This window comes from Emys orbicularis, chromosome 8 (assembly GCF_028017835.1).
Source record: "Emys orbicularis isolate rEmyOrb1 chromosome 8, rEmyOrb1.hap1, whole genome shotgun sequence".
Classification (NCBI taxonomy): domain Eukaryota; kingdom Metazoa; phylum Chordata; order Testudines; family Emydidae; genus Emys; species Emys orbicularis.
The window spans coordinates 28,955,388-28,981,139 of record NC_088690.1 but is presented as its reverse complement, the minus strand read 5'-3'; the positions used below and the strand labels follow the sequence as shown (position 1 = coordinate 28,981,139).

Below are 25,752 nucleotides of genomic sequence, written 5' to 3'. Positions count from 1 at the left end.
ACACATGAAATCACTAACTCTATACTAAATCAATTCCATATCAATTTTTGAATGAGTCTTTGCTTCAACAGAGAACAAAAGAGCAAGAAGAGGCATTGACAAGAGAGACACTGGTCATTTTCAATGATATGAGGATCAAGTTCCCAGGAAAAACAGATGAAGAGGCAGAATTAATTATAGAAAATGTAAGTATCTATCAATGAGAAAGATGCATCACAGGACACTTATTGTTTTATATTAAGCCCCTACGAACTTGGGAAAATAAAATGTACATTTGATGATTCATGAGCTCCTGTGGCCTTAGAGCTCATGGAATCCATAGATCAAAGCATTCCAAAAGCTCAGATTTCTACATTCTACCTGACCTTAAAAGAACAACACAAATCATTCTTAGGACTCTCTAAAATGTGACAAACCTTTATAATTAGGAACTTTGAGTAACTTAAGTTTATAATTGTGGAGGTTTGTCCTGTTAAAGTTCAAACTTTTAAGTAAGCAAAGAAGAATGTTACAATTAATTAATAGTTATGTTTCATAGAATGTGAATACGGATTGTGACATGTTTATCACTACCCCTGAATAGGCATGCTAAGGAACTAAGAAAGGTATGTAATAAGGCAGGGGTCGGCAACCTTTCAGAAGTGGTGTGCCGAGTCTTCGTTTATTCACTCTAATTTAAGGTTTCGCGTGCCAGTAATACATTTTAACGTTTTTAGAAGGTCTCTTTCTATAAGTCTATAATATATAACTAAACTCTTGTTGTATGTAAAGTAAATAAGGTTTTTAAAATGTTTAAGAAGCTTCATTTAAAATTAAATTAAAATGCAGAGCCCTCCGGACTGGTGGCCAGGACCCGGGCAGTGTGAGTGCCACTGAAAATCAGCTTGCGTGCCGCCTTCGGCACACGTGCCATAGGTTGCCTACCCCTGCAATAAGGTGAAGTAGAAGCCTGAGTACAAGTGCCAGGAATACCATTTGCATTCTTGCTGGCTCCTTCAGTTTGCCAGCTTGGCTTTTCCTTTTATCTAACATTCTTCTGAGCCTTAGTAGTTGGCGTGAAACAAAGAAGAATATGAAAGGAGGTGAAAGAATAAGAGATGAATACTGTGCTTGATGCTAAACAGTAAAGGGGAATCTTAAAAGAAAATATACGAAATATGAAGAGATACTAGGAGAGACAAAGTGCAGATTGGAAAAACATTGAAAATGCCGAAGAGCAAAGAAATAAACATCAGTTTAACAATGAAAAAAGTAAATAGCAATGTTGTGTTCTGCTCTTTGTCTGGCAAAGGTGTAACATACACATGTTAACATGTCGCAGATTAAACCAAATGTATCCTGGTTCAATCAGGGGTCCACTTGCAGGGGAACTGAGCAGCTTTCATTTTGTTATTGGTAGGGGCTGCACAGGCAGTTTTCTTTGTTATGATGAAGATGTATGCAAAGCTCTTCCTGACTCCAGACACTATCCATTTGGAAATGTCCACTGCCTTCTGGGCCATGCAAATCCTGAATGGCCATTGATACTGGCTCCATATAGTAATCCAGCCTCTCTGAGAGGGCAAAGATACCCCACAAACTTGCATATAAAAGAGAGATTTCTGAAACAATTTTTTAAAACTTTTTTTGGGGGGGAAATTTCAAAATTTCCAGTTTTCCTTCTGAAAACAAAAACTTTTTCAAAATTTCTGAATTTCAAACAGAATGGAAATTCTGAGTTTGAACCAGCTCTACTGACTATAGCTCCAGGACTTAATTCCTGTGTGTGACCCAGAAGCACAGGCGTCAGACAAACCTTGGTCAATCTATGGGTAGGGCCCTATCAAATTCACAGCCATGAAAAACACGTCACGGGCCATGAAATCTGGTCTCCCCCCGTGAAATCTAGTCTTTTGTGTGCTTTTATCCTATACTATACAGATTTCACGGGGGGAGACCAACATTTCTCAAACTGGGGATCCTGACCCAAAAGGGAGTTGCAAGGTTATTTTGGGGGGGAGGGGGTGTTCATGTTATTGCCACCTTTACTTCTGCACTGCCTTCAGAGCTGGGCTGCCAGAGACCAGTGGCTGTTGGCCAGACGACCAGCTCTGAAGGCAGCACCCCGCCAGCAGCAGTGCAGAAGTAAGGGTGGCAATACCATATCATGCCACCCTTCCTTCTGTGCTGCTCCCTGCAGAACTGGGAAGCTGGAGAGTGGCAGCTGCTGACTGAGGGCCCAGCTCTGCAGGCAGAAGTGCAGAAGTCAAGGTGGCAATGCCATACCATGCCATCCTTTCTTCTGCGGTGCTGCTGGCAGTGGCTCTGCTTTCAGAGCTGGGCTCCTGGTCAGCAGTCGCCGCCGCTCTCCAGCTGCCCAGCTCTGAAGGCAGTGCCGCCACCAGCAGCAGCACAGAAGTAAGGGTAGCAGTACCACAACCCTCCCCCAAATAACCTTGCAGGACCCCTACAATTACAACACCTTGAAATTTCAGATTTAAATAGGTGAAATCATGAAATTTACGATTTTAAAAACCCTATGACCATAAAATTGACCAAAATGGACCGTGAATTTGGTAGGGACCTATCTACGGGCCATCTGAAAAACAAAATTCCCTGGTATGTGTGGGGCCTCGCCTAATTCTTGATCACTGAAGAGGAGCGCAAGGCCTGTTATGCCAATTGCTGTGATAGGAAAGGCCCCCTTTATAGCCTTAATTTGAGAGCTCCCTTTGTTCCTAATTGCTATTTGTGGTGTATGTCAGTAAGTATGCAAAAATTCAGCTTGATAGGCTCCTCTTTTCTTCCTGGATAAGCTGTGGAATGGGGCTGTGAGCCTGAGAGACTTTTTGAGCCACACGGTTCCTTTAAAACATCTTCATTGACTGTACAGCATAGCTAGCGAAGAACCTGCCTTCTACATTAAGTGAATCCCTATAACATGATTGCCATATGCCTAGTGTCAAATAGGCTGGGTAAAATCTCTGGCTTTGCTCCTGGGAAATTGGTTCACTTGGGTGATAACACTGGGTAAAATTTTCAAAAGCACTTCAGTGATTTAGGAGCCTGAGTCCTATTGAAAGTCAATGGGACTTAGGCTCCCTAGTGACTTAGATGCTTCTGAAGCATCTACCTATAATGTCTAAACCAGCTTTGAGCCAAACTGTCTCTCGGTTGTTCCCAAGGCCTTTTCCAGCAGTCAGTGATTACCAAGGTAAAGGAGTGCCACATAACTGCCTCCATTCCCCTGTGAACACCCTTATACTGTGGGTTCAGAAGAGGGTGACGTAGGGGCTGCAACAGTGGCTCTGCATTACTGGATCCTCTGGTAGCCAAATCTACCAGTTTTGGGTCTGTTCTAACTGATCACAGAATCTGGCCCTTCAAAGGGAGTTTTGCCTGGATAGGAACTGAGGCATAACTGGAATAATTCACTCATAGGTTTCTCCCCCTAGGCTATTTGTTTTCTAGACTTTGAACTAAAGTAAAATGCTTCTTCAACATTTTCTTCAAAATGTACTCCATCTAGTGGCATGTCCTGATATAACATTAAGCATGACAATATGCTTCCTTATTGCAAAGTCCTCTGTAAAGCCACTTAACAAACTTCTCTGGGAAAATAAGAATCTCAAGGTTGGAAGAGGTCAGATAACAAAGTGATGGTGTGTTAGATGACTTTGAGGCAAAATTGTTAATAGATACTGATCTGGAATACAGCCAAAGGTGCAGAATAGCAAGACATTTAAAAGATATGTTAATAGTTCATTAATATTTAGATGTAACCAAGGAAAAATAAAAATACATTAGGAAGGGTATTTTAAAGTTACATCTAATGACCTACATGAAGCACAAAACTTCATATTTACTAGAATAAACAATGGTTATATAATATTGAACTCTGTGCCCACCCCCGTGCTTTTGCTTGCACTGCTAGAATGGCATGATCAGGTAGAACAGGGGCCAGGATCTGGCGTAAAGTCATTACCTCTTTTCCTAAATTTGAAGACACTCTTCCATTTCTTATAGAGAATTAATTTATTTTTTACACAAAATGCTGGGATTGTTTTTAAACGATTAAAGTATTTTACCAATGTAATATTTTTGCTGGAAATGTCAGATTCCATTCTTTATAGATGTTTGTTTTTATCTTTTGTTTTTCAACTAATTCAGATTATGGATAATTGGAAATACCATAAAACAAATGTGGCTTCATATTGGCTGATAAAACTGGACTCTGTTAAACAACGAAAGGTGAGTGATGCACACTTCAACCTTTGAAAATGCTATTAAGTAGTGAACATGCACTTAGAAGTGACTGCCATGGAAAAGTTTGAGATGTCAGAATATGGGCCACCGTGTGTGTTCTTATGTCAGTGACACCACTGTATATACAGAATAATTCCATTGCAGTTAATGGTGTTAGTTCATATTTATACCAGTGTAACTAATTTCAGAATCTGGCCATTGGATAAAATTTCCAAAACCAGGTGTTTAAAGTTAGGTAATTGTTCAGTAGGAGTTGTTGTATGTGCACCATTCTTGAGAATATGGTTACTCGTTTAGGAGCCTACATATGGATTGAGGTGCCTAATTTTGGGTACCAATTTTTTAGTATCTTAGTGTAGAATTGTATGCATAGTGCCAGGTGTTATTTGGAGTATACCTTGCACAGCTCATGTGTGGTTGCAAGTCAACATGTGGGGGAGAGAGAGGTCTTGCAACTGGAGGGTCAATAATGTGAGCCTGTGGAAAAAATGATTGTTAGAACAGTAAACAGTAGAGAATTGTCACTTCTAGTACAAAGAAGCCTGTGAAGCAAACTCCTTCTCCCACCCACCAAAAGAAAAGAAGTAAATATAGCTATCAGTTGTCTGAGTCTGAATTTGGCCCTTTGAGTGTAATATCTTAGCAGATGGCTTGTTAATGACATGGCAGTGAATTGGAGGTAGAGCTACAAAGATTAACAATGTTGTAATCTTCAATTGAATTTACAAATACTGGTAATTATTCCTCTTCTTTTGCCAAATAGTTTATTCCCACGAAAGATTAGTATTGCTTGTCATGCTTTCTCCAGTTCACAGAAGTAGTACATGGGTACTGCTCTTGTTTATAGTGTGCTAATGGCTTCATTTTTAATCTCCATTTTTTAAAAAATGGACATATCTTAGTCAATCTCGGCTTTGTAAACCAGTATCCCTTTTCCTTAAAATAGCTGAAATTTGATTTGGGAATAGGTGAGATGGTGTCAATATATCACTGGACTGGAAGTCAGGAGATTTGGATTCTCTTTCTGCCCTTGAAAAGAACTTGTTGTCTGACTTTGGGCAAGTCACTTAACCTGCTATGTACCTCAGTTTCCCAATCTATTTTTTTTTTTAAGAAAACAGTGGAAAGCACTTTGAGTAAAATGCTTAATATATAATATGTATTGTTGTTAGGAAGGGTGAAACATCATTATAAAGGAACAGGAGAAATTGTTGTAACCACATTTCAAATTGCCCCTACAAAATCTGCAGTCTCGTGTTCAAATTTTTAAATCTCTGTAACGCTGAATACTACATTAAACTACTGCTCTGTTTTTGGATCTGGGCACAGACAAGCTGCTATAAAGAAAACTTGTCCATTGTGATGTGATGTAATTGACCATTTGACCTCAAGTTCATACGTTGGATGGAAGATTTATGCATACAGTTTTATAAAACTGGCATAGCTGTATAGAGACAAAGACATGATGAAAACTTGATAATGCAGGTTAGCTGTGAACTTAATTAAAGGTCTTTTGCAATTATATAAAGTGGCAACATAAATCCACATTTCTGCAAAGACTTTTTTAAAAAGTATAGAGTGCATGTTGTGACAGACCCAGACCAGTGGGGTACAGGAGTCTGGTAGAGGGCAAATATACTGGTCACTGGATGAGTAGTTTTCTGTTCCCGAAGTGACCAGAGCAGGGGCTGCACTAGAGTAATCAGGAACCTGCTAGAACCAGTTAAGGCAGGCAGGCTAATTAGGACACCTGGAGTCAATTAAGAAGAAGCTGCTAGAATCAATTAAGGCAGGCTAATCAGGGCACCTGGGTTTTAAAAGGAGCTCACTTCAGTTTGTGGTGCGAGTGTGAGGAGCTCGGAGCAAGGAGCTGAGAGGGTCTGCTGCTGGAGGCCTGAGGAGCACAAGCATTATCAGACACCAGGAGGAAGGTCCTGTGGTGAGACTAAGGAAGGTGTTTGGAGGAGGCCATGGGGAAGTAGCCCAGGGAGTTGTAGCTGTCATGCAGCTGTTACAGGAGGCACTATAGACAGCTGCAGTCCACAGGGTCCTGGGCTGGAACCTGGAGTAGAGGGCGGGCCCGGGTTCCTCCCAATTGACCTGGACTGTGGGTTCTTCCAGAGGGGAAGGTTTCTGGGCTGTTCCCCAACCCACATGGTGAATCTCTGAGGCAAGAAAATCCGCCAATAAGCGCAGGACCCACCAAGATAGAGGAGGAACTTTGTCACAATGTATTGTAGTAGTAGCAGTCACCACTGATTGATTGAGACTGAATTATTTTATTATTTGACAGCTACTGGTCCCTCTGCTGAGTACCCTTTGCTAATGATTATCTCTTACATGTTTGTAATGCACTGGGGAGGGTCATTACCCCAAGATTCAGTGCATAGACCTGTTCCATCCTTTGCAGTAGGGGCACTCGGCTGCCTCAGCAGCACTCTTCCCCATCTTTCACCAAACCCGCAGAGGCCTCTCTGCTGATCTGACAGTTGGAGTGGTGGGTTATAGGAAGAACGGGAAGATTTGTCATGACCCACAGGTCTCAAACCTGGGCCTGCAAGATTTATGGGAGCAGCCACTCTCCAACCCTCCACCTTGCAGCCTGCTAGCAATAGCTTACCTGAGACTTACAAAGCCCAGCCCCTGCGTGAGGTCCAGTTGTGGAGTCCCAAATTGGCTGATTGGCCTGCTGGCCCTATGTAAGCCAGCAGCAGGAACAGGAAGTTGTCCAAACAACTGGGTTCTGAACTGTGGGACATGTGCCTCCTGCACCCTGCTTAGGGTTGCCAGGCACCCGGTTTTCGACTGGAACGGCCAGTCAAAAAGGGACACTGACGGCTCCGGTCAGCACTGGTCAGCGCCATTAAGGCCTTGGCTACACTTGCGAGTTACAGTGCAATAAAGCCGCCCACAGCGCTGTGCCTCACTCCCCGTCCACACTGGCAAGGCACGTACAGTGCTGTGTCTCCCTGGCTACAGCCCTGCAGGTACTCCACCTCCCCGAGAGGAATAAGAGATGCAGCGTAGTGGCTACAACTCCCGGGTGTCAGTGTGAACGAGGAGTTAACTTGGTGCGCTGTGATAATCCCCTTATCAAGTAGCCACTCTTTTCATTTTTGTGATCTGCTCCAGGAATGTGGAAGTGCCCTTTCAAAGCTCCCTATCAGAGAGAAAAAGCAAAGATTTTGCTGTTTGCTTTGAGTGAGTGAATGAGAAGCAGGGGGGGCAGAGGGGTCGGAACTTGCAAGGCAGGGTGCTGACACACTTTCAGCACCCCAAAACCCACTCTCTCTCTCCCCACACTCCCTGTCACACTCCACCCCCCCCCTTTTGAAAAGCACATTGCAGCCACATGAATGCTGGGATAGCTGCCCATAATGCACCGCTCCCAATGCAGCTGCAAATGTGGCCACGCCAGTGCGCTGTCAGCTGTCAGTGTGAACAGACTGCAGCGCTTTCCCTTCTCAGCTGTGCGAAGGCGGGTTTAACTCACAGTGCTGTACAGCTGCAAGTGTAGCCATACCCTAAGAGTCCATTCAGCAGCGCAGCAGGGCTAAGGCAGGCTCCCTGCCCAGCTCCCAGATGCAGCTGGCATGTGCCCCCTCCGGCTCCTGGGTGCAGAGGTGGCCAGGGGGTCTGAATGCTGCTCCCGCCCCAAGTGACCACTCCGCAGCTCCCATTGGCTGTGGTTCCTGGCCAATGGGACCTGTGGGGGCAGCGCCTGCAGACGGGGCAGTGCGTGGAGGTCCCTGGCCCTTCCCCCTAGGAGCCAGACATGCCAGCCCCTTCCAGGAACCACCTGAGGTAAGTGCCGCCTGGAGCCTGCACTCTGCACCCCCTCCCACACCCCAATCCCGTGTCCCAGCCCTGAGCCCTGTCCTACACCCAAACTCCCTCCCAGAGACTGCACCCTCTCCCACACTCCGAACCCCTTGGCCCTAGCCCAGAGCCCCCTCCTGCACCCCAAATACTCTCATTCCCGGCCCCGCACCAGAGCTCGCACCTCTAGCCGGAGCCCTCACTCCCCCTTGCAACCCAATCCCCAGTCCTGAGCCTCCTCCTGCACCCTGAACTCCTCATTTCTGGCCCCACCCTGGAGCCCACACCCCCAGCTGGAGCCCTCACCCCCTCCCGCACTCCAGCCCCCAAACCCAACCTGGTGAAAATGAGCGAGGGTGGGGGAGGGGATCGAGTGAGTGGGGGTAGGGCCTCGGAGAAGGGGTGAGGGTGGGGCAGCGGGCGGGGCAAAGGTGTTCGGTTTTCTGCAATCAGAAAGTTGACAACCCTAACCCTGCTCCTGCTTGATTTTTCTGGCATTCCAACCTGGCTTGACTCCTGACATCTGACTTGTGGTTCCTGACTTCATTTGTTTCCTGCCCGTGACTCCCTGGTATCCTCACCTGCCCTGACTCTGGTCTCTGACTCGTGGTTCTGATCTTCAGATTGTCTCTTGCTTCTGATCTCCCTGTATCCCAACCTAGCCGACTCTTGACTCCTGTCTCATAACTGCAGACTCTGGCTCTGACTACTAGGTCTGGCCGCGTATGACCTTGTCGTGACAAGATTGCACATTATTCTCCCTTCAGTGGAGTGTACAGGAAAAAGATAATGGAACCCAGACCCCAGACTTTGCAGTCTTCTCTGAAGTGGAGATCCCTTTTGCAGGGGAAGGTCAGGGTCCCCGGGGCAACTGTAGCTAGGAAGAGACCTTGATAACATAGATCTTTTGAACCTAGGCTGCTAGGAGTAGAGGGAGGGGACATCAGCTGGGGGGTCAGAGCTGCAGCAGAGATGTGGGTTCTCTGCACGGAATCTTGGGGATTCTCTTTCATCTATCCCAACAAGGTTATCCCTCAAAAAAAAAAAAAAAAAAAAAAAAAAAAGGGAAGGAATCTCCATGAAGGGAAACACTGGCAGAGGGCACAACCCCCTCTTGTGGGGTGAAGGGGGTGCTTAGACCTGATATGGTGTCACCACTCCAATATGTTAACAGGTATCTCAGACTGGGAATACTATTTCATTGACCACACAGTTTTCAATTGCCCCTGGGTTTTTCTTCTTCTTCTACTATAAGAGATTCAGCCATCCAGTTTAATTTTAGCTGTGGCTTTATCACTCCGGCTGGTTTGTCCCCTGTAACTGGTGTTTTAAAAAGCATGCTAGTGGGTCCTGTGCTTTCTTTGACTGATGCTTGTGTGGCACCCAGAGCATGTACAGTATGTCAGGATAAGACACTAGGTCATTAATATAAAATGCAGTACTGAAAATGTGGATTGATTTCTTCATGTGAAGACAGCTTTGATGACTTAGGAGAGTAATACTACCTGAAGCATTGGTGTGCTCTTGATATTTTGGCAGCAGGGGAAGTGATTTGCTCTGTTTCTCTACCTTTTTAACCTCAACCCCTTCAAGCAATCAGATAGGTATTCTTAGGGAAGTAGTTATACACATGGCTCACCTTGGAGATTGACATTGCAGCTAAGGATTTCCAAATGTGACATATGAGTACAAAGCTTTAGTGGATCTGAGAGCAGAGTGTTTTATATTCTAGCAGGGTGAGGGTGGGGATGGGGGGAGGGGTAAAAGCAAAAAAAGAACCAGAGTTAGAGAATATTTCTGAAAGTATAAGTATGTAGTTCAAAAGCAGCTCTGCAATTATATGAAGTTTAAAACAAAAACTCGGACTATGCGCTCTGGGATTACTAGGAAATTCCAGAATACGGGAAGGAAATATCCACCAAATATGCTAGGTTTTCAGAATGTCTATCCCCAACAGGTATATCTTCTCAATGATTTCTCCACTCTTGCTCTAGATAAATACAAACACCTGTACATAGCCATAATCTCTAACATCAATCAGTGATGCGTTCCAAGGACCATTTAGCAGCTGTATTACCTCAGCTTACACAATTTCTGCTGTTTCCACTGCTGGCACACTCTCTGTCTTTGACTGCTCAGTTTATTCCCCCCCTTGTTCTGTTACATCTAGATGATTTGTTGTGTTAGTGTAAAAGAAAAGGACATTTTCATTCTGCACAGGGAAATTAATTTGGTTGGAGCTAAATGGCTGTGCCCTTGTGCAGTGCCTGAAAGTTCTTATTTGGGTGCTGCTCCCTAGAAGTATTCATTGTGGGTCTACATGCACTCCATGTGCCCGAGCCCAGAAGACTCTTCAATAGCAACGGTCATTGGTGTAGTAAAAAGACAAAGGTCATCTTACCATGACTAAATTCTCTGCTTGGTAACTCCCTTGTCAGGTATCTTAGGGTTTGGATACCATCTTACTTGCTGAGCAGTGGGGGCATCTCCTTTCAGAAAATCACTTTAACAGGCTTTATTCTGTGTGATGCTGTAGGCATTTTGGGGTCTTTTTGCTTTTGGGTGAAATTTGCCTCTGTTCAGCACAAGGCCTATATCAGTGATGGGCAACCTGTGGTCCGCAGGCTGCATGCGGCCCTTCAGGGTAATCTGATTGCGGGCCGTGAGACATTTTGCTGATGTTGACTGTCCGCAGGCACGGCCGCCCGCAGTTCCCAGTGGCTGCGCTTTGCTGTTCCCAGCCAATGGGAGCTGCAGGAAGTGGTGGGCCGCAGGAACTTGCTGACTGCCGCTTCCCGCAGCTCCCACTGGCCAGGAACGGCAAAGCGCGGCTACTGGGAGCTGCGGGAGCCATGCCTGAGGACGGTCAACGTCAGCAACATGTCTCACGGTCCGCAGTCAGATTACCCTGATGGGCCATATGAGGCCCGCGGGCCGCAGGTTGCCCACCACTGGCCTACTAAAATCACACTTACGTTCTCAGAAAACATGTTACAGGCAGTATCTAATAGCCATGATTTAGCCCACATTCTGTGCTGCAATTCTGCACCAATATATCCATACACAACTCCCATTTAATTCAATGGGAGTTACACAAGTGTATCGGAGAGCAGAATTGGGCATCATGTTCTAATGAGCTACTTCCTACTCCATAGTCTACTGGTGTATGTATGCATGGAAGAAAAAACATGAGACATCGAGCTAAGATGTATACTAGGCTGAGAGACCAACATATACACTGTGCAAAAATGTCCAATTTTCTTCTTTCTCCCCACAAACAGTATTCAGATTAACAATGTATTACATTTTTAAAAAGCATTTCCTTTTCAAATGTCTCTTAATGCTGATTTTTCTTCAATGCTATGACATACTATTTCCTGCATAAAAGCCAGTCTTATTAGTGTCTTATGGTTTGATTCTGAGCAGGGCTAAGCACCTGCAACTCACACTGAAGTCAGTGTAGACTGTGGGTGCTCAGCTCCTCTCAGGATTATTCTTTTATGAAGTAGAGGGTATTCTAAACATGGTAACCAATTTTAAAGTATTCAGTATTCCTTAAGATGGTATTAATCACAAGGCTCTTTATCAGCTGTGTGTGTGTGTGTCTGTCTCTCTTTTTACTTGTTTTAACAATCTTTTTTACTTGCTAGTACTGGAAAAGGTGGGGGGAGAGATACTAATGCAATAAATATGAAAACTTGTTTTGTTTTTGCAAAATGGTTTTGATGGAAAATGATGCCATAACAGAGTTAGTAAATGAAACAGCTTGTTGAAATTTAGAAGTGATGATGCTATATGATAATTATCTCTTACCATTTTTTCTGTGTAATGAAAGGACAGATGTTTGGTTTTGAGATTTTGTCATATGTGCCTGGATTTTTTAAATGCTTTGATTTGCTTGAAATATTCTTTTCTAGGTTTTGGACATAGTGAGGACAAGTGTTCGTGCTGTTCTGCAACGTGTCTGGAGGGTTTCTGACGTTGAATGTTTACATTTATACCGTATTTTTAACCGTGTGTTTAATCGCTTACTCTGGAGCCATGGCCAAGGCTTGTGGAACTGTTTCTGTAATTCAGGGTAGGCCCAAAATATTTATTATTGTAATCCTTTTAATAATTTCACAGCTATAGTTAGAGCTAGCATAGTTTAATGTTTACTTTCATTCAAGAAATTATTGTAATAAATAGAACTGTTTTTAAAACCATTAATCAAAAACGTACCATGTAATTACCTATTAACTTAGGCCAAGCATTTCAATAATGAGTCCATACAGTTAGGATCTTAGATCCATCTGAAGGCATCTAAAGTAAATGATTTGATTTTTCAAGAATGCTGAGCATCCTGCAGCTCTCATTGAGAGACCCTTCTGGCTCAGCACTTTTGAAAATCAGGCCAACTACTTAAGCAACTGTGACGGGGTCCCCGGGGTGCTATCTGGATTGTGGGACCACCGAGCCTCAAAAACCCACCAGCCTGGGGTTTCCCTCACACTGCAAAGCTATTGCACTTACACAGACATCCACAGGCAGGGACACACCCAACTGAGTTACATGAATGCTTCTCCCAGCCATTCATGAACCATCAATAGAGAAGCTGCAGCCTTGCACCTCAGGACTGTACTCGGTGGCACTGGTCAGAAGACTGGCCAGTGTAAGCTCCTTACCTAGTTGGCCACTCTGACAAAAGGGTAGTGGCCGTGCAACAGCCCTTGATAATCTGAGCTGAGATTTCCCGAGCACTTCAACCAAAACATGCTGTCTTAGGTAAAATATAAAACAGATTTATTAATTACAGAAAGATCGATTTTAAGTGATTATAAATGGTAGGCATAAAGGTCAGAAATAGTTACCTTAAGAAGTAAAAATAGAAACACACATTCTAAATCCTAAACTTTTAATCTAAGCAAGCATTGAATCAAATAGCTTTTCTCACCCTGACAGATGGTGCAGGAGGTTACAGTTCCTCAATACACAGACTGGATCCTTTTATAGCCTGTGATCAAACTCTCCAGTTCAAATTCTTTGTCTTGCAGATGTGCTTCCAGATGTTGAGATGTGGTGGGAGAGAGGCCAAGTCATGATGTCACTTCCCCTCTTTTATACTTTCTTCCAGTTTGCTGGAAAAATCCTTGCTGTGAGGAGGGGATCAGGCAGTCGCCATTGGTCAAAGCAGTCTCCATTGCAAACATATCTTCTCTAAGGAATCTCTGGGATAGTGGATTATTTTATTGATGGGTGTTGATGAGTCATTAATGCTGTCTGGCTATTGCTGGCTACTATTTTGTTGTAACTGAAAGGCTGGTTGTGGGTGTTCCCAACCTCACAACATATTTCAGTAACAGAGATAGCAATACTTCATAACTTCACATAGAATGATAGCACATACAATCCAACCGGATATTCATGTTCAACAGATCAAGACTTTTAAAATAATACCTCACAAGGTATACTTACAAAACATATAATTATATTAGCATGGTGAATATGGGATTCCAGGGTGCTACTTTGAGGTACAGAGAGTCACAGTGACTTAATCTTAATGTGAGTTGGCCACTCACAAAAATCATGGCTCTATCTGTTTGATCCCTAGTGTAAAAAAAAAAAAAAAAAAAAAAAAAAAAGGAGAATCAAGTAGAGTCCTGCTGACATTTTATAAATCAAGTATTCAGCTTCTGTTGTGTGGTTTAGAAATGCAGCAGAATTTCTGAATTGGACTATATTTGCTCTTCATTACATATCTGAAACAATTATGAGAATGTAAGCGTGTGAAAAGTAAGAAATTGTGACACTGATAGGTAAGGAAATGGTTTTTTTTTGGCTTGAAAAGGATGCTTACTGGAAAACAAGATGCCATATTTTTAAAATTAAATCAGCCCATTCCCCAGCCCTTTACGCTCATGCAATTGAAGTCAAGAGGACTATTCATGTGAGAAAGGTCTGCAGGATTAGATCCTATATATATATACAAAAGGATCTTTGCCATATTTTGTTTTGTGTTTATATATATATATATATAAACACAAAACAAAATATGGCAAAGATCCTTTTCATAGTCTTCCTTATGGGGAAAAAATTTATGTGCAAATATACCATATCTGGAGAGCATATAAGTTTCTCTGTAAATAAATAGAGTGAGGTGACTAATGGGATGTTTTTGATTAGCTTGCAAAAGAGGACTGAAAAAAGATTTATTGAAAATGAGCTTCAACAAATATACACATTATGATGATGGGTTTCATATGTACAAAAGGAAATAACTTATTTGTCACTTGTAGGGAATGCATGCACTACATTTACAAATGTAGTAAGAAACCTTACCTGTATTCAACACAATGTTAGGAAAAGGGAGATGGAAAAATAGATTATTAAAAGCAACAGTCTCAGAGAGTGAGAGATCCTCTGCTGGCATAAATTGGCATAGCTCTATTGATTTCAATTGACTTTAATGGTTTGATGTCAATTTATACCAGCTGAGGACCTGACCCATAATATGATTGATTCTTTAAGTGCTTTCATATGTCCATTACACTGTAGGTGTGGGATCAAAACCTTAGCATTGTACCTACTGGTACCTTTTTCCAGTCTTGAGGGCCTTTGGAGGAAAGGGAGCCTATACTAAGGTCCCCAGGGTTCAAACCTTGCATGCACTGCAGAGAGCCTATGTCTATGAGTGACCCTCATTCACACTGTCTGAAGTGCTTGGAATGAGGGTCATGTTACAGACAAGTGCTCCATTTGTCATGGTTTCAAAACCATGACAAAGAAGGTGCGGGAGGAGCGTCTCTGTTGCATCCTTCTGGAGGCTGCCTTTAGACTGGCATCAGATCCCGCTCAGTTATCCAAGGGAAGTTCTTTGGTGGCTCTTTCCCAAAGTGCTCCGTTATCTTTCCCACAGACATTAGCAGGAGGAGATCCCCACCAACAGGGGGATGTCTTTTTCAAGATCAGGAACTTCAGAGTAGGTCAGGCCTCCAGAAACACAAGAAGTCGTCTGCATTGGGCTCTTTGAGGTCCAGAGTATGGGACTCCTCCACTGAAGGTCGATCAGAGTGAGGCATTTGGCTTGCCACTACCCAGTGCTGGCTCATATAGACAGAGCTGAGCTGTTGATTTTGGTGCCCTCCCAGAGGCCATTGAGACTGGCTACCTCTTCAGCTGCAACACAGCAGTTATCTCTGAGTACTGCAAGACAGCACCCCATGTCCCTTCTAACTATGCCAGAGGCCTATGCCACAATCAGGAACATGCTGTGCCTATCAGGAACATGCCTTGCTTCAGGCTGAAGACCTTTGTCTGGCCCTGGTGCAGCTGCTGAGCTCATTGGCATTGGATCACTCTAGTCTGGGGCACCAGCTTTGGGTTTGGTACTAGCCCGTGCCTTCTCTCCAGAGCCAGTATCTGCTCCTCCACTCCAAATGGTATGGCAGCTAGGAAGCCAGCCATGCTTCCTCCAGGACTGTGTCCACAATGCAGATTGATATCTCAGTCAGCCCTCAATACCAGGGTCATTCTCATGCTCATGTAAGTTCATGTTAGAATGATTGTAGGTTTTTAAGACGAGGCTAGACAATCTCCTGTCAGGAATGGTCTAGTTATTACTTAGTCCTGCCTTGAGTGCAGGAGACTGGACAAGATGACCTACTGAGGTCCCTTCCAATCCTACACTTCTATGATTCTATTATCCTTATAGCTTCCGTCTGGTTGAGACAAATCTGGTATTCAGACTTCCACAAAAACTGTCCACTTGGGAACCTTTGCTGTTATTGATAACTAGAGACCATATAATGCAGAGCTGTGGCCAGGCGCTGCACCTGAATCATCAAGTGCTGCACCTCATGGCATGGTTCATAAGTGGTTGAGTGCAGAGGAGGCACATTGCTCAGTGGCAGTCCAGAAAGTGCTCCTTAACATCAGAAGACCTTCCATGAGATCTGCCTACCTGAGTAAGTGGATGTGTTTGTCTGTCTGGGAGGCCTCCCACAATGAATCTCCACCTCAAAACAGAATTGCTTGAATCTTTTGCACTTTAAGGAATCAGGTCTAGCCCACAGCTCCATTAGGGTGTATCTGGTGGCCATCTCAGTGTTTCAACCTTGCATACATAAGACTATTTTCACTCACCCTATCACAACCAGATTCCTGAAAGGTCTAGATAGTTTCCACCTATGGATTTGAATTTGGTGTTTGGGATTTGAATTTGGTGTTGTCTGCTCTTGGGATTTGAATTTGGTGTTTGCTCTTGTGGATCCTCCTGTTGAGGCTTCATCATCATACTCGCTTCTATACCTTTCAGTGAAGGTAGCTTTCTTAGAGGCCATCAGCTCCGCTAGAAGGATGGGAGAACTGAATGCACTGGTCACTGATCTGCCATACACAGTTATCTACAAGGACAAAGTTCAGCATAGATCATGCCCTAAGTTTCTCTTAAAGGTGATATCTGATTTTTACCTGTCAGTTTTCTTCCCAAAGCCTCATACTTACAAGGACGAGTGAAGGCTCCATACCCTGGATGTCTGTCGAGCATTGTTGTTGTTTTTTTTGACCGGATAGGACAAAGCCCTTTCGAGCTTCTTCACATTCCTTTGTTTCTTATACAGGGGTGTGTGAGAGATCATCCAATCAGATCTTAGACTCACTACATGGATTACCAGCTGCATCATGATGTGTTATACTGCCAAAGGGATAATGCTTCTGATAAACTCACAGCACACTCAACCAGAGCACGTGCAACCTCAGCAGCATTTGTGGCACATGTCCCGATTATGGACATCTACAGGGCAGGGACATGGTCTTCCATTCATACGTTCATCAGACACTATGCACTGTCAGTAGTGTCAAGGGAAGATGGTAATGTAGGTAAAGTGGTCCTACAGTCCCTCTTCCAATGAGACTCCAAGCCTTGCTGCCTGGGTTATCAGCATAGGAATTACCTACAGTGTAATGGACATATGCGAGCATACAAGGAAGGAAAAAAGTCACCTTCTCTAAGGGCAGGTCTACACTACCCGCCTGAATCGGCGGGTAGAAATCGATCTCTCGGGGATTGAATTATCGCGTCTCGTTGGGACGCAACAATCGATCCCCGAATCGACACTTCTACTCCACCAGCGGAGGTAGGAGTAAGCGCCGTCAATGGGGGAGCCGCGGAAGTCGATTTGCCGCCGTCCTCACAGCGGGGTAAGTCGGCTCCAATACGTCGAATTCAGCTACGCTAATCGACCCCCCCCCCCCCCGTAGTGAGGATGTAGCCTAAGTCTCACCTTCACTTGTTCTAAGAGATGTGTTATGTATGTCCATTACATGACACATCCTCACTCCCCAGTGCATTGGAGCCTGCTATAAACTTCTGGTGCAAAGTAACCTTGCTTCAAAGCATGAGGAACTCATTTGACGGTGGTGCTGAAGATGGTACCTCTAGAGAAAACTCTGTGGCACTGTTGCATTGGACAGATGCACACACCTACAGTTTAATGGACTTGGGTCAGTGTAATAGAAAAGGGCCATATTTCCCCAATCTTAATTTACTTCCTTTATGTAGCCACTTAGAGATGTAGGGACTCACTTCATGCCCCCAAATGATTTTTGGACTGCTGATTCAATAATCTCTTAATTTTTTAGTTTTATATAGTATTACAGTTAGCATTGCTTTACACAAGATGTATGTGAACCTCTTGCTTTTAATATTGCTTTTTAATATTTTTAATATTTAATATTGTTTTGGAAGCTTCAATTTGTGATGATTTTTATTTTCAGAAATCAAACATTTTTCTACAAAAATGTTTTTTGTTCAAAAGTTGATCAGCTTTCCTGTTCAACTGATTCAGGAACACAGCTCTGGAGCCCACTGAACAATTCAGTGAAGAGCAGGATCTTTGATATAGCAACAGCTCCTTTCACGCAGAAGAGTGCCTTTATCAGAGAGCCCAGCTGGATCAGTAGGGTTGTCAACCCTCCAGGATTGTCCTGGAGTCTCCTGGAATTAAAGATTAATCTTTAATTAAAGATTATGTCGTGTGATAAAATCTCCAGGAATTCATCCAACCGAAGTTGGCGACCATATGGCTCAGGAGTCGAGCTGAAGTCTTTGACAAAATTTCTGTTCCTTGTTAAAGGAGTTATTGCTTTGTCAAACATCCTTTTTAAAAAAACCTAGGAAACCAGTATATGCAAACACTTGCGGGGGGTGTGTGTGTCACTGTGGGGTGTTGAGGTTGCTCTACATGCAATATACCTAATACAGAACCTACAAAACAAGGAAATAGAAAGTTATGGCTGTCAGCAGTACATAGCCTCTGTTTTCTCCAGCCAGAGACATACTTTACCACTAGCCCAGTCACCATACTCCAAAGAGAACATGCTGGAGCCTTAACTTTGCCGCGTAGGGTGTGTGCAGTTTTACAGAAGTGAATAGTAGGGACACTGGGGGAGCGAAGTTTGGTGCGTCTGTGGTAGTGGTGGGCACATGGAATTTGGGGAAGAAGATGCTGGTTTCCCTACTAAGGCAGAGTTAAAGTTGTGGTGCATTCTCTGTGGTGTATGGTGGTTGGGGGCTAGTGGTAAAATGCGTCTCTCTGGGCAAGGAATAGAGGATAGTTATTGTTAGTAGTTTTAACTCGTCATTCCCTTTAGGTTTTGTGTTAGTTATATTAGGTGTATGTAGAATGACTTTAACAGATGCACAAAAAACACTTGTGTATTAATATATGGTATCTGTATGGTATAATCTAGACATAGCTAATTAATTAATGATACATTTGCTTTAATTACCTGCACAAAATCAAAAGGAGTACTAGAAAAGTGATAGTACCAGTTTGATTAAAAATCAAGTTTCAAATAAAGGCTCACACATGATTTAGAATATTGCATACTCCAGCATGGCCTTCCCTTGTTGTCTTCCTGTATCCCCTTTCCATGGTGGTGTGCCATGCCAAAAGCAAATTAGATATACCCCAAATTACCTCAGATTTTACTTGTCACATTTCCTGTTCATTCACTGATATAGCATCAGCCCTGAATTTTCACTAAGCCCAAACAGACATCCTATTTTATGACTCTTATTCAAAACCCCTATGTGGAGGATAAAATCCTGGCTCCATTGAAGTTTTTGGGGAAAAAACTACCATTGACATCACTGAGGCCAAGACTTCACTCTGGATGTTAGAACCTGGAGGAGGGATGCAAGGAACCCTCCCCACACACCTCTCCCACATACATACTGTATGAAATGATTATTTCATTAAAAAAAAAAAAATCAAATCCAAGCTTGCCAGCCATCTAAGCCATCATACAGGGCTTTCATTTTTTTATAGGGAAAGGGGTTTCAAGTACAAATTTTGCCTTTGGACACCCATATAGTTCTCTGTATTCATATCTGAATATTCATATAGTATTCATGTATGAATATTTATGTCATATTCATATAGTAAGTTGTGAATAAACACAAATACTGAGTGAGCCCTGTGCACAGGACTAATTCCTCCTCACTGTGGTGAAATGCACCTAGTTAGACTAGCGTGGTAGCCTTAACATTCTGTGCACTGAAAAGCTGAAGGGACTAAACCATTTTGGAAATAAAATGTTAATGGAAACAAAAGTACCAGGTGTGTGGTTATTTCAGATGGAAAAATTTACCAGACACAAACTGAAAGTTCTAATTATACTTCTCTGACTTGATAAAGAGCAGTCTCCCCCGCCCAGTTAGAGCAATGTGCTAATGTTCAAATGGTCTAGACCGAGAAACTCCCTTCCCATGACTTTTTGAATAGTTCTGGTAGAGAAATGAAATATGAAATGCTTCCATTTATCTATTTTTTGGAAATGTGAAACAGAGCACAGTATTTTGAACATTTATATTCAACCGTCATATGTATCATTTGTTATTCTCTTCATGCTTAATATCATGGACTCCTGAATATGACTAATTAATGAAAGTATTAGCATGCTATATAATTACTTTGGCAACACAGACTATTCAGATAGTAGCTTGTTAAAAAATAAATCAGTATTTTGTGTGTCTCATGATGTAGAACACCATTTAAAATTACATGGCAGTAAATCTTTATGTGCTAAACCTAAACAATGGTCCTATAAATGCTTTAGGGGACATACTGAATGAAAAATGGGTTGTGATCATTTTGCAATATGAAGATTAATTTCTTAATTTGTATTTTATATTCCCACCATCTGTCAGTATATGGGTTAAATAGCATAGGCCTTTCCTGTAAACAGGCAAGGTCACACTTTATTTCTCTTACTCCTCCACTGCTAAATCTCATGTGCAGTAGTAAAGCTTTTAGATTGCCATTTGTAACAAAAAACATGAGGTCATGTCTGTTTCCATGCCAACAGAAGTTCTTGGGAGACCATATTCAGTAAAAGGACAGAGGTGGTGACTCCTGAACAACTCCAGTGTTGTCAACGAATAGTACAGCTTTGTAAACACTGCCTGCTGGTGGCTTACAAATATTCAGCAGATTCAAGAGGATCTCTTGCTGGAATTAGCCCTGACTGGGATGATACAAGGTATATACTTTCCTATTTCTAATTATGAGACATATTGGAATGTATGATCAGATTTTAAATTATATGCGTATACTTCCCTCTAGGCTAGTGGTCTCAACCTGCGGCCCGTGGGCTGCTTGTGGCCCAACCTGCACACAGCTACAGCCCATGTGACCTCCTCAGTGCCATACAAGTGTATATATATTGTGTGGATGTGGCCCATATAACAAAGAGAGAGCTGCATATGCACCCACAATGGTAAACAGGTAGAGAACCACTGCTCTAGGCCTAGGAAAAAGCTACAAGAACTAGTTCACTGTCTGCAACATAAAGGATGAGCATTTCCTTCCAGCCCTACTTCCTGTCATTATGATTTCTATAGTGCGGTAGTGAATGCAACAAGAATTATCCTTGCTGGGTTAAGAGGAGATTTACCATACTCATTTTATTTGAAACTAACTTATTAAAAGTTTTATTTGCTTCATGCCCCAATAGCCAGGGTAAGAAAGGCATTCTATACTTAACTGAATTGAAACTTGCCTTTCTTCCTTTTCTCAGATTCCTCAGAGTAATAGATTCCTGGTTTGCATTCCTAGGAGTGCCCTAACATGTATGACTCTGCTGGCTTTGCAACCACTATGGAATCCCCCAGGAGCATAGCTCTAGGCCATGGTCAGGTAAGTGCCATCTGACTTACTGTGTTGCACAGTTTTGCAAAGTTGACTTCTAAAAACTGCAGACATGAAAGTTTTTCTTATTGTTTTTGCCAAAGGGTATAAACACTTTGTTTAAAACCTTGCAAAACAGCACAATATAGTAAAAAAAATATATTTTGGCACTTACCTGACTCTCCATGGGCAGGGTCAGTTCTTCAGCAGAGTTATAATATTGTCAGCATGCTGACTCTTACTGAAACATCACTAGGAGTGGGGAGCCAGTGATCTGTGACGTAAAGGTCCTGAAATGCAGAATTAAAGGTAAGTTTCAGATTTATGTTCTGAATGCTTCTCTTACCCTAGTAATTTGGATCATTCAGTACATAAACCTACAAATGGTTTGTTCATTTTAAAAGTCATGCAGTTCTCTGCAAGGGCAGTGTTTATTCCTTAAAATAGCTACTACTATGTCCTGTAGAAAATAAACTCAATATATATTATCAGTTAAACCTACTGTATGACTTAATTGCTTAAGCAATATGTCTTTAACTAGTTATTTGATATATTAAACTTTCTGCTATTGTCATGTGAATGTTTCAGGGGCTCTAACATAATTTAATACCAGCTGGAAACAGAAGTTGATTGTTCACAGCAAAAGTAGAGGTAATTTAGCCACAAAATGAACCATATGCAATATTCATATACAAATGAGCTTATAATAGTAGAGTGGTAAAATCCAAAAAAGATGAAACAAAGTAATTCTTACTGCCACTATTAATACAGGAGGTAATTTTTTTCAATCAAAAACCAGCCATAACTTTTCAGACCAATCAAATCACTCTATTGTATTGCCTAGCTAACAGGCCTGCGTTGGCCATTTTCTGTGACTATTGAAGTCTCAATGGAAGTATAATCATGGATTTCAAATATGAGCAGAATCTGGCCCTCTGTTTTAGATAAGTGCATAGCAGTTACAAAATAGTAACTTTTATATCTGTAGCAGCATAGCTGTCAGGATAACTTTGATTAAAAGCTACAACCAGTCTGCATTTATCTCAAAAAACATTACATTTATACACTACACTACACTAACCAATATGTTCTGCATAAAGAAGGGGCTTCCTATTTTCTTTATGGGAAAGAAACCCTTTTAGATCAGCTGGGTTTGCTTTTATTTGTCCAGCCAGCCCTAATATGTACAAGGTAATAGTGACGTTATTTCCCTTAAGAGTAATCACTACACAATTTCACGTTGCACCTGGTTGTATTTTTAAGCTATCAAAGAAATTATATTAAAGGATTTTTACTGCTAATAATAATTTTTGTTGACTGTTACTGTGATATAGTATGAATAAGACCCTGTAAACTGCAGCATATGGGCAGAGAGTCATTTAAAGCTATTTTTTTTCATAACTCTGTAACGTTTCATTTGTATAGCTCTGTTGGGCTTTCTTGAGAGGGAAACTATTTTCGGGCTACGTTTATGTGCACTTTTTTGGCAGCTTTGTCAGATACATCTCCAGTTGCAATTGGCTATTTGTACGTATTTGGCACTTGACACATTACTGTATGTCTAATTCCCAGTGATACTGTTCCTGATGGAAAACCAGTCATTATTTTAACTTTATTGCATAGAACAAGCTCAAAAATTGTTAAACATATTTCAAAAATAATTTTCACTGTACAGTTCAGTGGTCCCAGAGCTCTGTTATCAGACATTATTGGGAATACCAAGATAAATGATCAATTATGTTTTCTTCACAGACCTTCAAAATAAAAGTAAAAATGCTGTGAAAACACAGCCAGACTTCTTTTCCAGTCAGGATGCTCAAATCTCGTAACACAAGCTTTTTAAAAAAAAAGCCTCTGACCTTTTGAATCCTAACAACATTCACTTCTAAAAGAAACTTGAAGGAATGTGGTCATCCCCAACCCCTCTTCCCCCTGCTGGTTAGATTCTTAAACTTTTCCAAACAAGCATAGATGTCACATCTCATACTTCATCAGAACTGCTCAGATGTTCTGTGAGATACTGAGCACCTCCGCACAAAAGGTGCTTAGCCTCCCCTAAGATCAGGCCCTTTGTAGCAAATTGATTAGCCTTTGGCAATAATGGCCTTCCTCAGGGCTTAAACAAACCAAACATTTACACTTTCTCATAGAGCAGATGTTTCCTATTAACAGTCATGACATTTCCCCTTTCCCTGTGATTAGTAGGATTAATCCTCAGAACTCTTTCAATGCACTTGCTCATCATTAATCAATATGATTCCCTAGAATGATGCTACACTTTTTAAACAATACATTATATAATCTGTGGTGTATGTAATCTGTTCGGGCATTGCCCATCACTCATGAAATTTTGATTTAATGTGGATGTTTTGTATAGTTTTTTGTGCTCATCTAATGACTCCTCCAATTAATTATAAGAACTGGTAATAAGAAACAGATTTAAAAATGAATATTAAGCAACTGATGATGAATGAATGTTTGTAATGTTGTCTGAAATAGATCCTTAGCTAGTCTGATTTTAAAAAAAAAAAAAAGTCACTGATTAATGATGAATTAGTAGATTGCAGAAATCTGGGATGTTTGCATTACTTGGATAGTGGTGATGGCATGCCGATATTTCAAACAGCTAGGGATAGTCAAATGATTAGTGCAGAAAACGGGGGTTCAAAACTATGTGTATTTTTTTGCCTGTCTTTGCCACTGAATTACTGTTTCACTTTTTATAGGTCAGTTAATCTCTTTAGGTCTCAGTTTTTAACCCATTTTTAATCTGGGAAAAATAATACTATTCTAATTGAGATCCTTGGGTGACAGGTTAGAAATAGCTTTGGATAAGTGACTGGTCTTCTTTCCCCTCCCCCACCCCCTTCACCCCCATAAAGGGCTGGCTATTGCAAGCATTTAACATCTTTACCATTAAGAAATCAGTGGCAAAATATATGACCCAAAGTAGGCTGCAGTTTTGCTATGGCTGTCTATAGGTTGTAATAATAAATAAATAATAATAAATAAATGTTTATTTATTAAACCATTTCCTTTGTTGTCTGAGGCAAAGGCCTGCCACACAGTACTCCATGTGTGAATGTACAAAAGTCTGACATACCAAGATTGTGAGGCACATGAATGACTAACTCCTTTGCCTTTGAATGTAATCTTTTCAGTTAAATTCCACTTTTTTTTAAATCATTTTTAGGTATTTACTGCCAGGACCTTCACAGTTCATCATGAAAACATCCTCCAACTTTATCTGCACTTCATCCGGAATGCCTCGCTCTAACATTTTGTTTACACCCAGGTATAGCCACTTGTGAAACAAAGAGAAGGGTGCCATGCTTGATAAATAATGGCATTCCATTTTTCCAGTTTAAATTTGTGAGGGAGCTGAATATAAGCACTGTTATATATTTGCCACAGTACATAAAATAAAATTTAGCTGAAATCCTACTGTAAAAGCAGAGACTTTCTGGAAATGTAATAAACCTTGTTAAGTTGTTTACACAAATATGTGAATGTCTAGATCTTGCTAGGTTTATAAGTAATTCCTTCCTACTAGAAATGTTATTTTTGCTGCAATATATAAAATGGAATTAATCTTGGAGATCCTATTACAGTGTTAAATTTAGGTACAATATCTTTTAACTTGAAATATATTTATTGTAAATCATACTGTTTATTCTCTCCTAGATGATAAAAAGCCTGTTGTAGAACAGTAATAGTAATTAAATATAAGTAGTCTGATCATTTCTATAGCACATTTTAAAACATTGTAAAAGCAAGATCTAATATACAGACATATTTGTATTTCTCCTATGAAATTACAAGGTATGTGTAATAATGTTGTTTTTCAGTAAGGACATAAAGTATCTTTTAGTCTAAATGAAGACAATCCAGAGGGTAAATATTCAAATATACCAGTCCTGGCAAATAGCTTCTAGTTGGAACCTTGTAATAAACCAGAAGGTAACGGTTATTGTCAGATCTTCCTTTAACCTTCTTGTGTCTTGTGCCTTTCAGTTTCATTTGGGGTCAAGTAGTAACCTACAGCTCATAAAAGAGCCATGCATATTTTCTTCTGTTCTGCTGCACAAGTGATGAAGCAGACATTTTTCAGAATTACTGCAGTTTCACAGTATCCTCTCTAAACTTTAAAATAGTACTTTTTGGTTTGGTTTTCACTGTAGGGTGCATTATATACTGTAGAATGTATACTCTAATGGACAGTATTTTCTAGACTTGCTGAAATCCTAAGAAAATGGTCGAAGATACATTTAATTAGATTTGTTACTCAAATTCAGCTTTGCAGACCTGGCTGAGTGACACAATAAGAATTTGATATGGCCATGAGCCAGATCCTGAAGGCAGAGGTGATCTGAAGTGTGATCTAGAAACATAATTTTAAGAGTCTCTCAGTATCCACGTTTGTCCCATTAATCCCTATACATCAGAGGTCCCCAAACTGTGGGGCATGCTCCCCTAGGGTGGGGCACCAAGGAACATTCAGAGAGGGGTGTGGCAGGCT

At 41.6% G+C, this 25,752-nt stretch overlaps 1 protein-coding gene across 1 annotated transcript in view; it reads left to right on the top strand.

The window, feature by feature from the left end:
• Positions 1-24,544, top strand: part of TTLL7 (tubulin tyrosine ligase like 7) — a 77,987-nt gene extending 53,443 nt beyond the window's left edge. Inside the window, exons 16-20 of the mRNA XM_065409321.1 lie at positions 45-185; positions 4,150-4,230; positions 11,982-12,142; positions 20,413-20,586; positions 24,427-24,544. Coding sequence (XP_065265393.1) covers positions 45-185; positions 4,150-4,230; positions 11,982-12,142; positions 20,413-20,586; positions 24,427-24,544 — 675 coding nt within the window. The remainder of the gene's footprint in view (positions 1-44; positions 186-4,149; positions 4,231-11,981; positions 12,143-20,412; positions 20,587-24,426) is intronic.
• Positions 24,545-25,752: the final 1,208 nt, after the last annotated feature.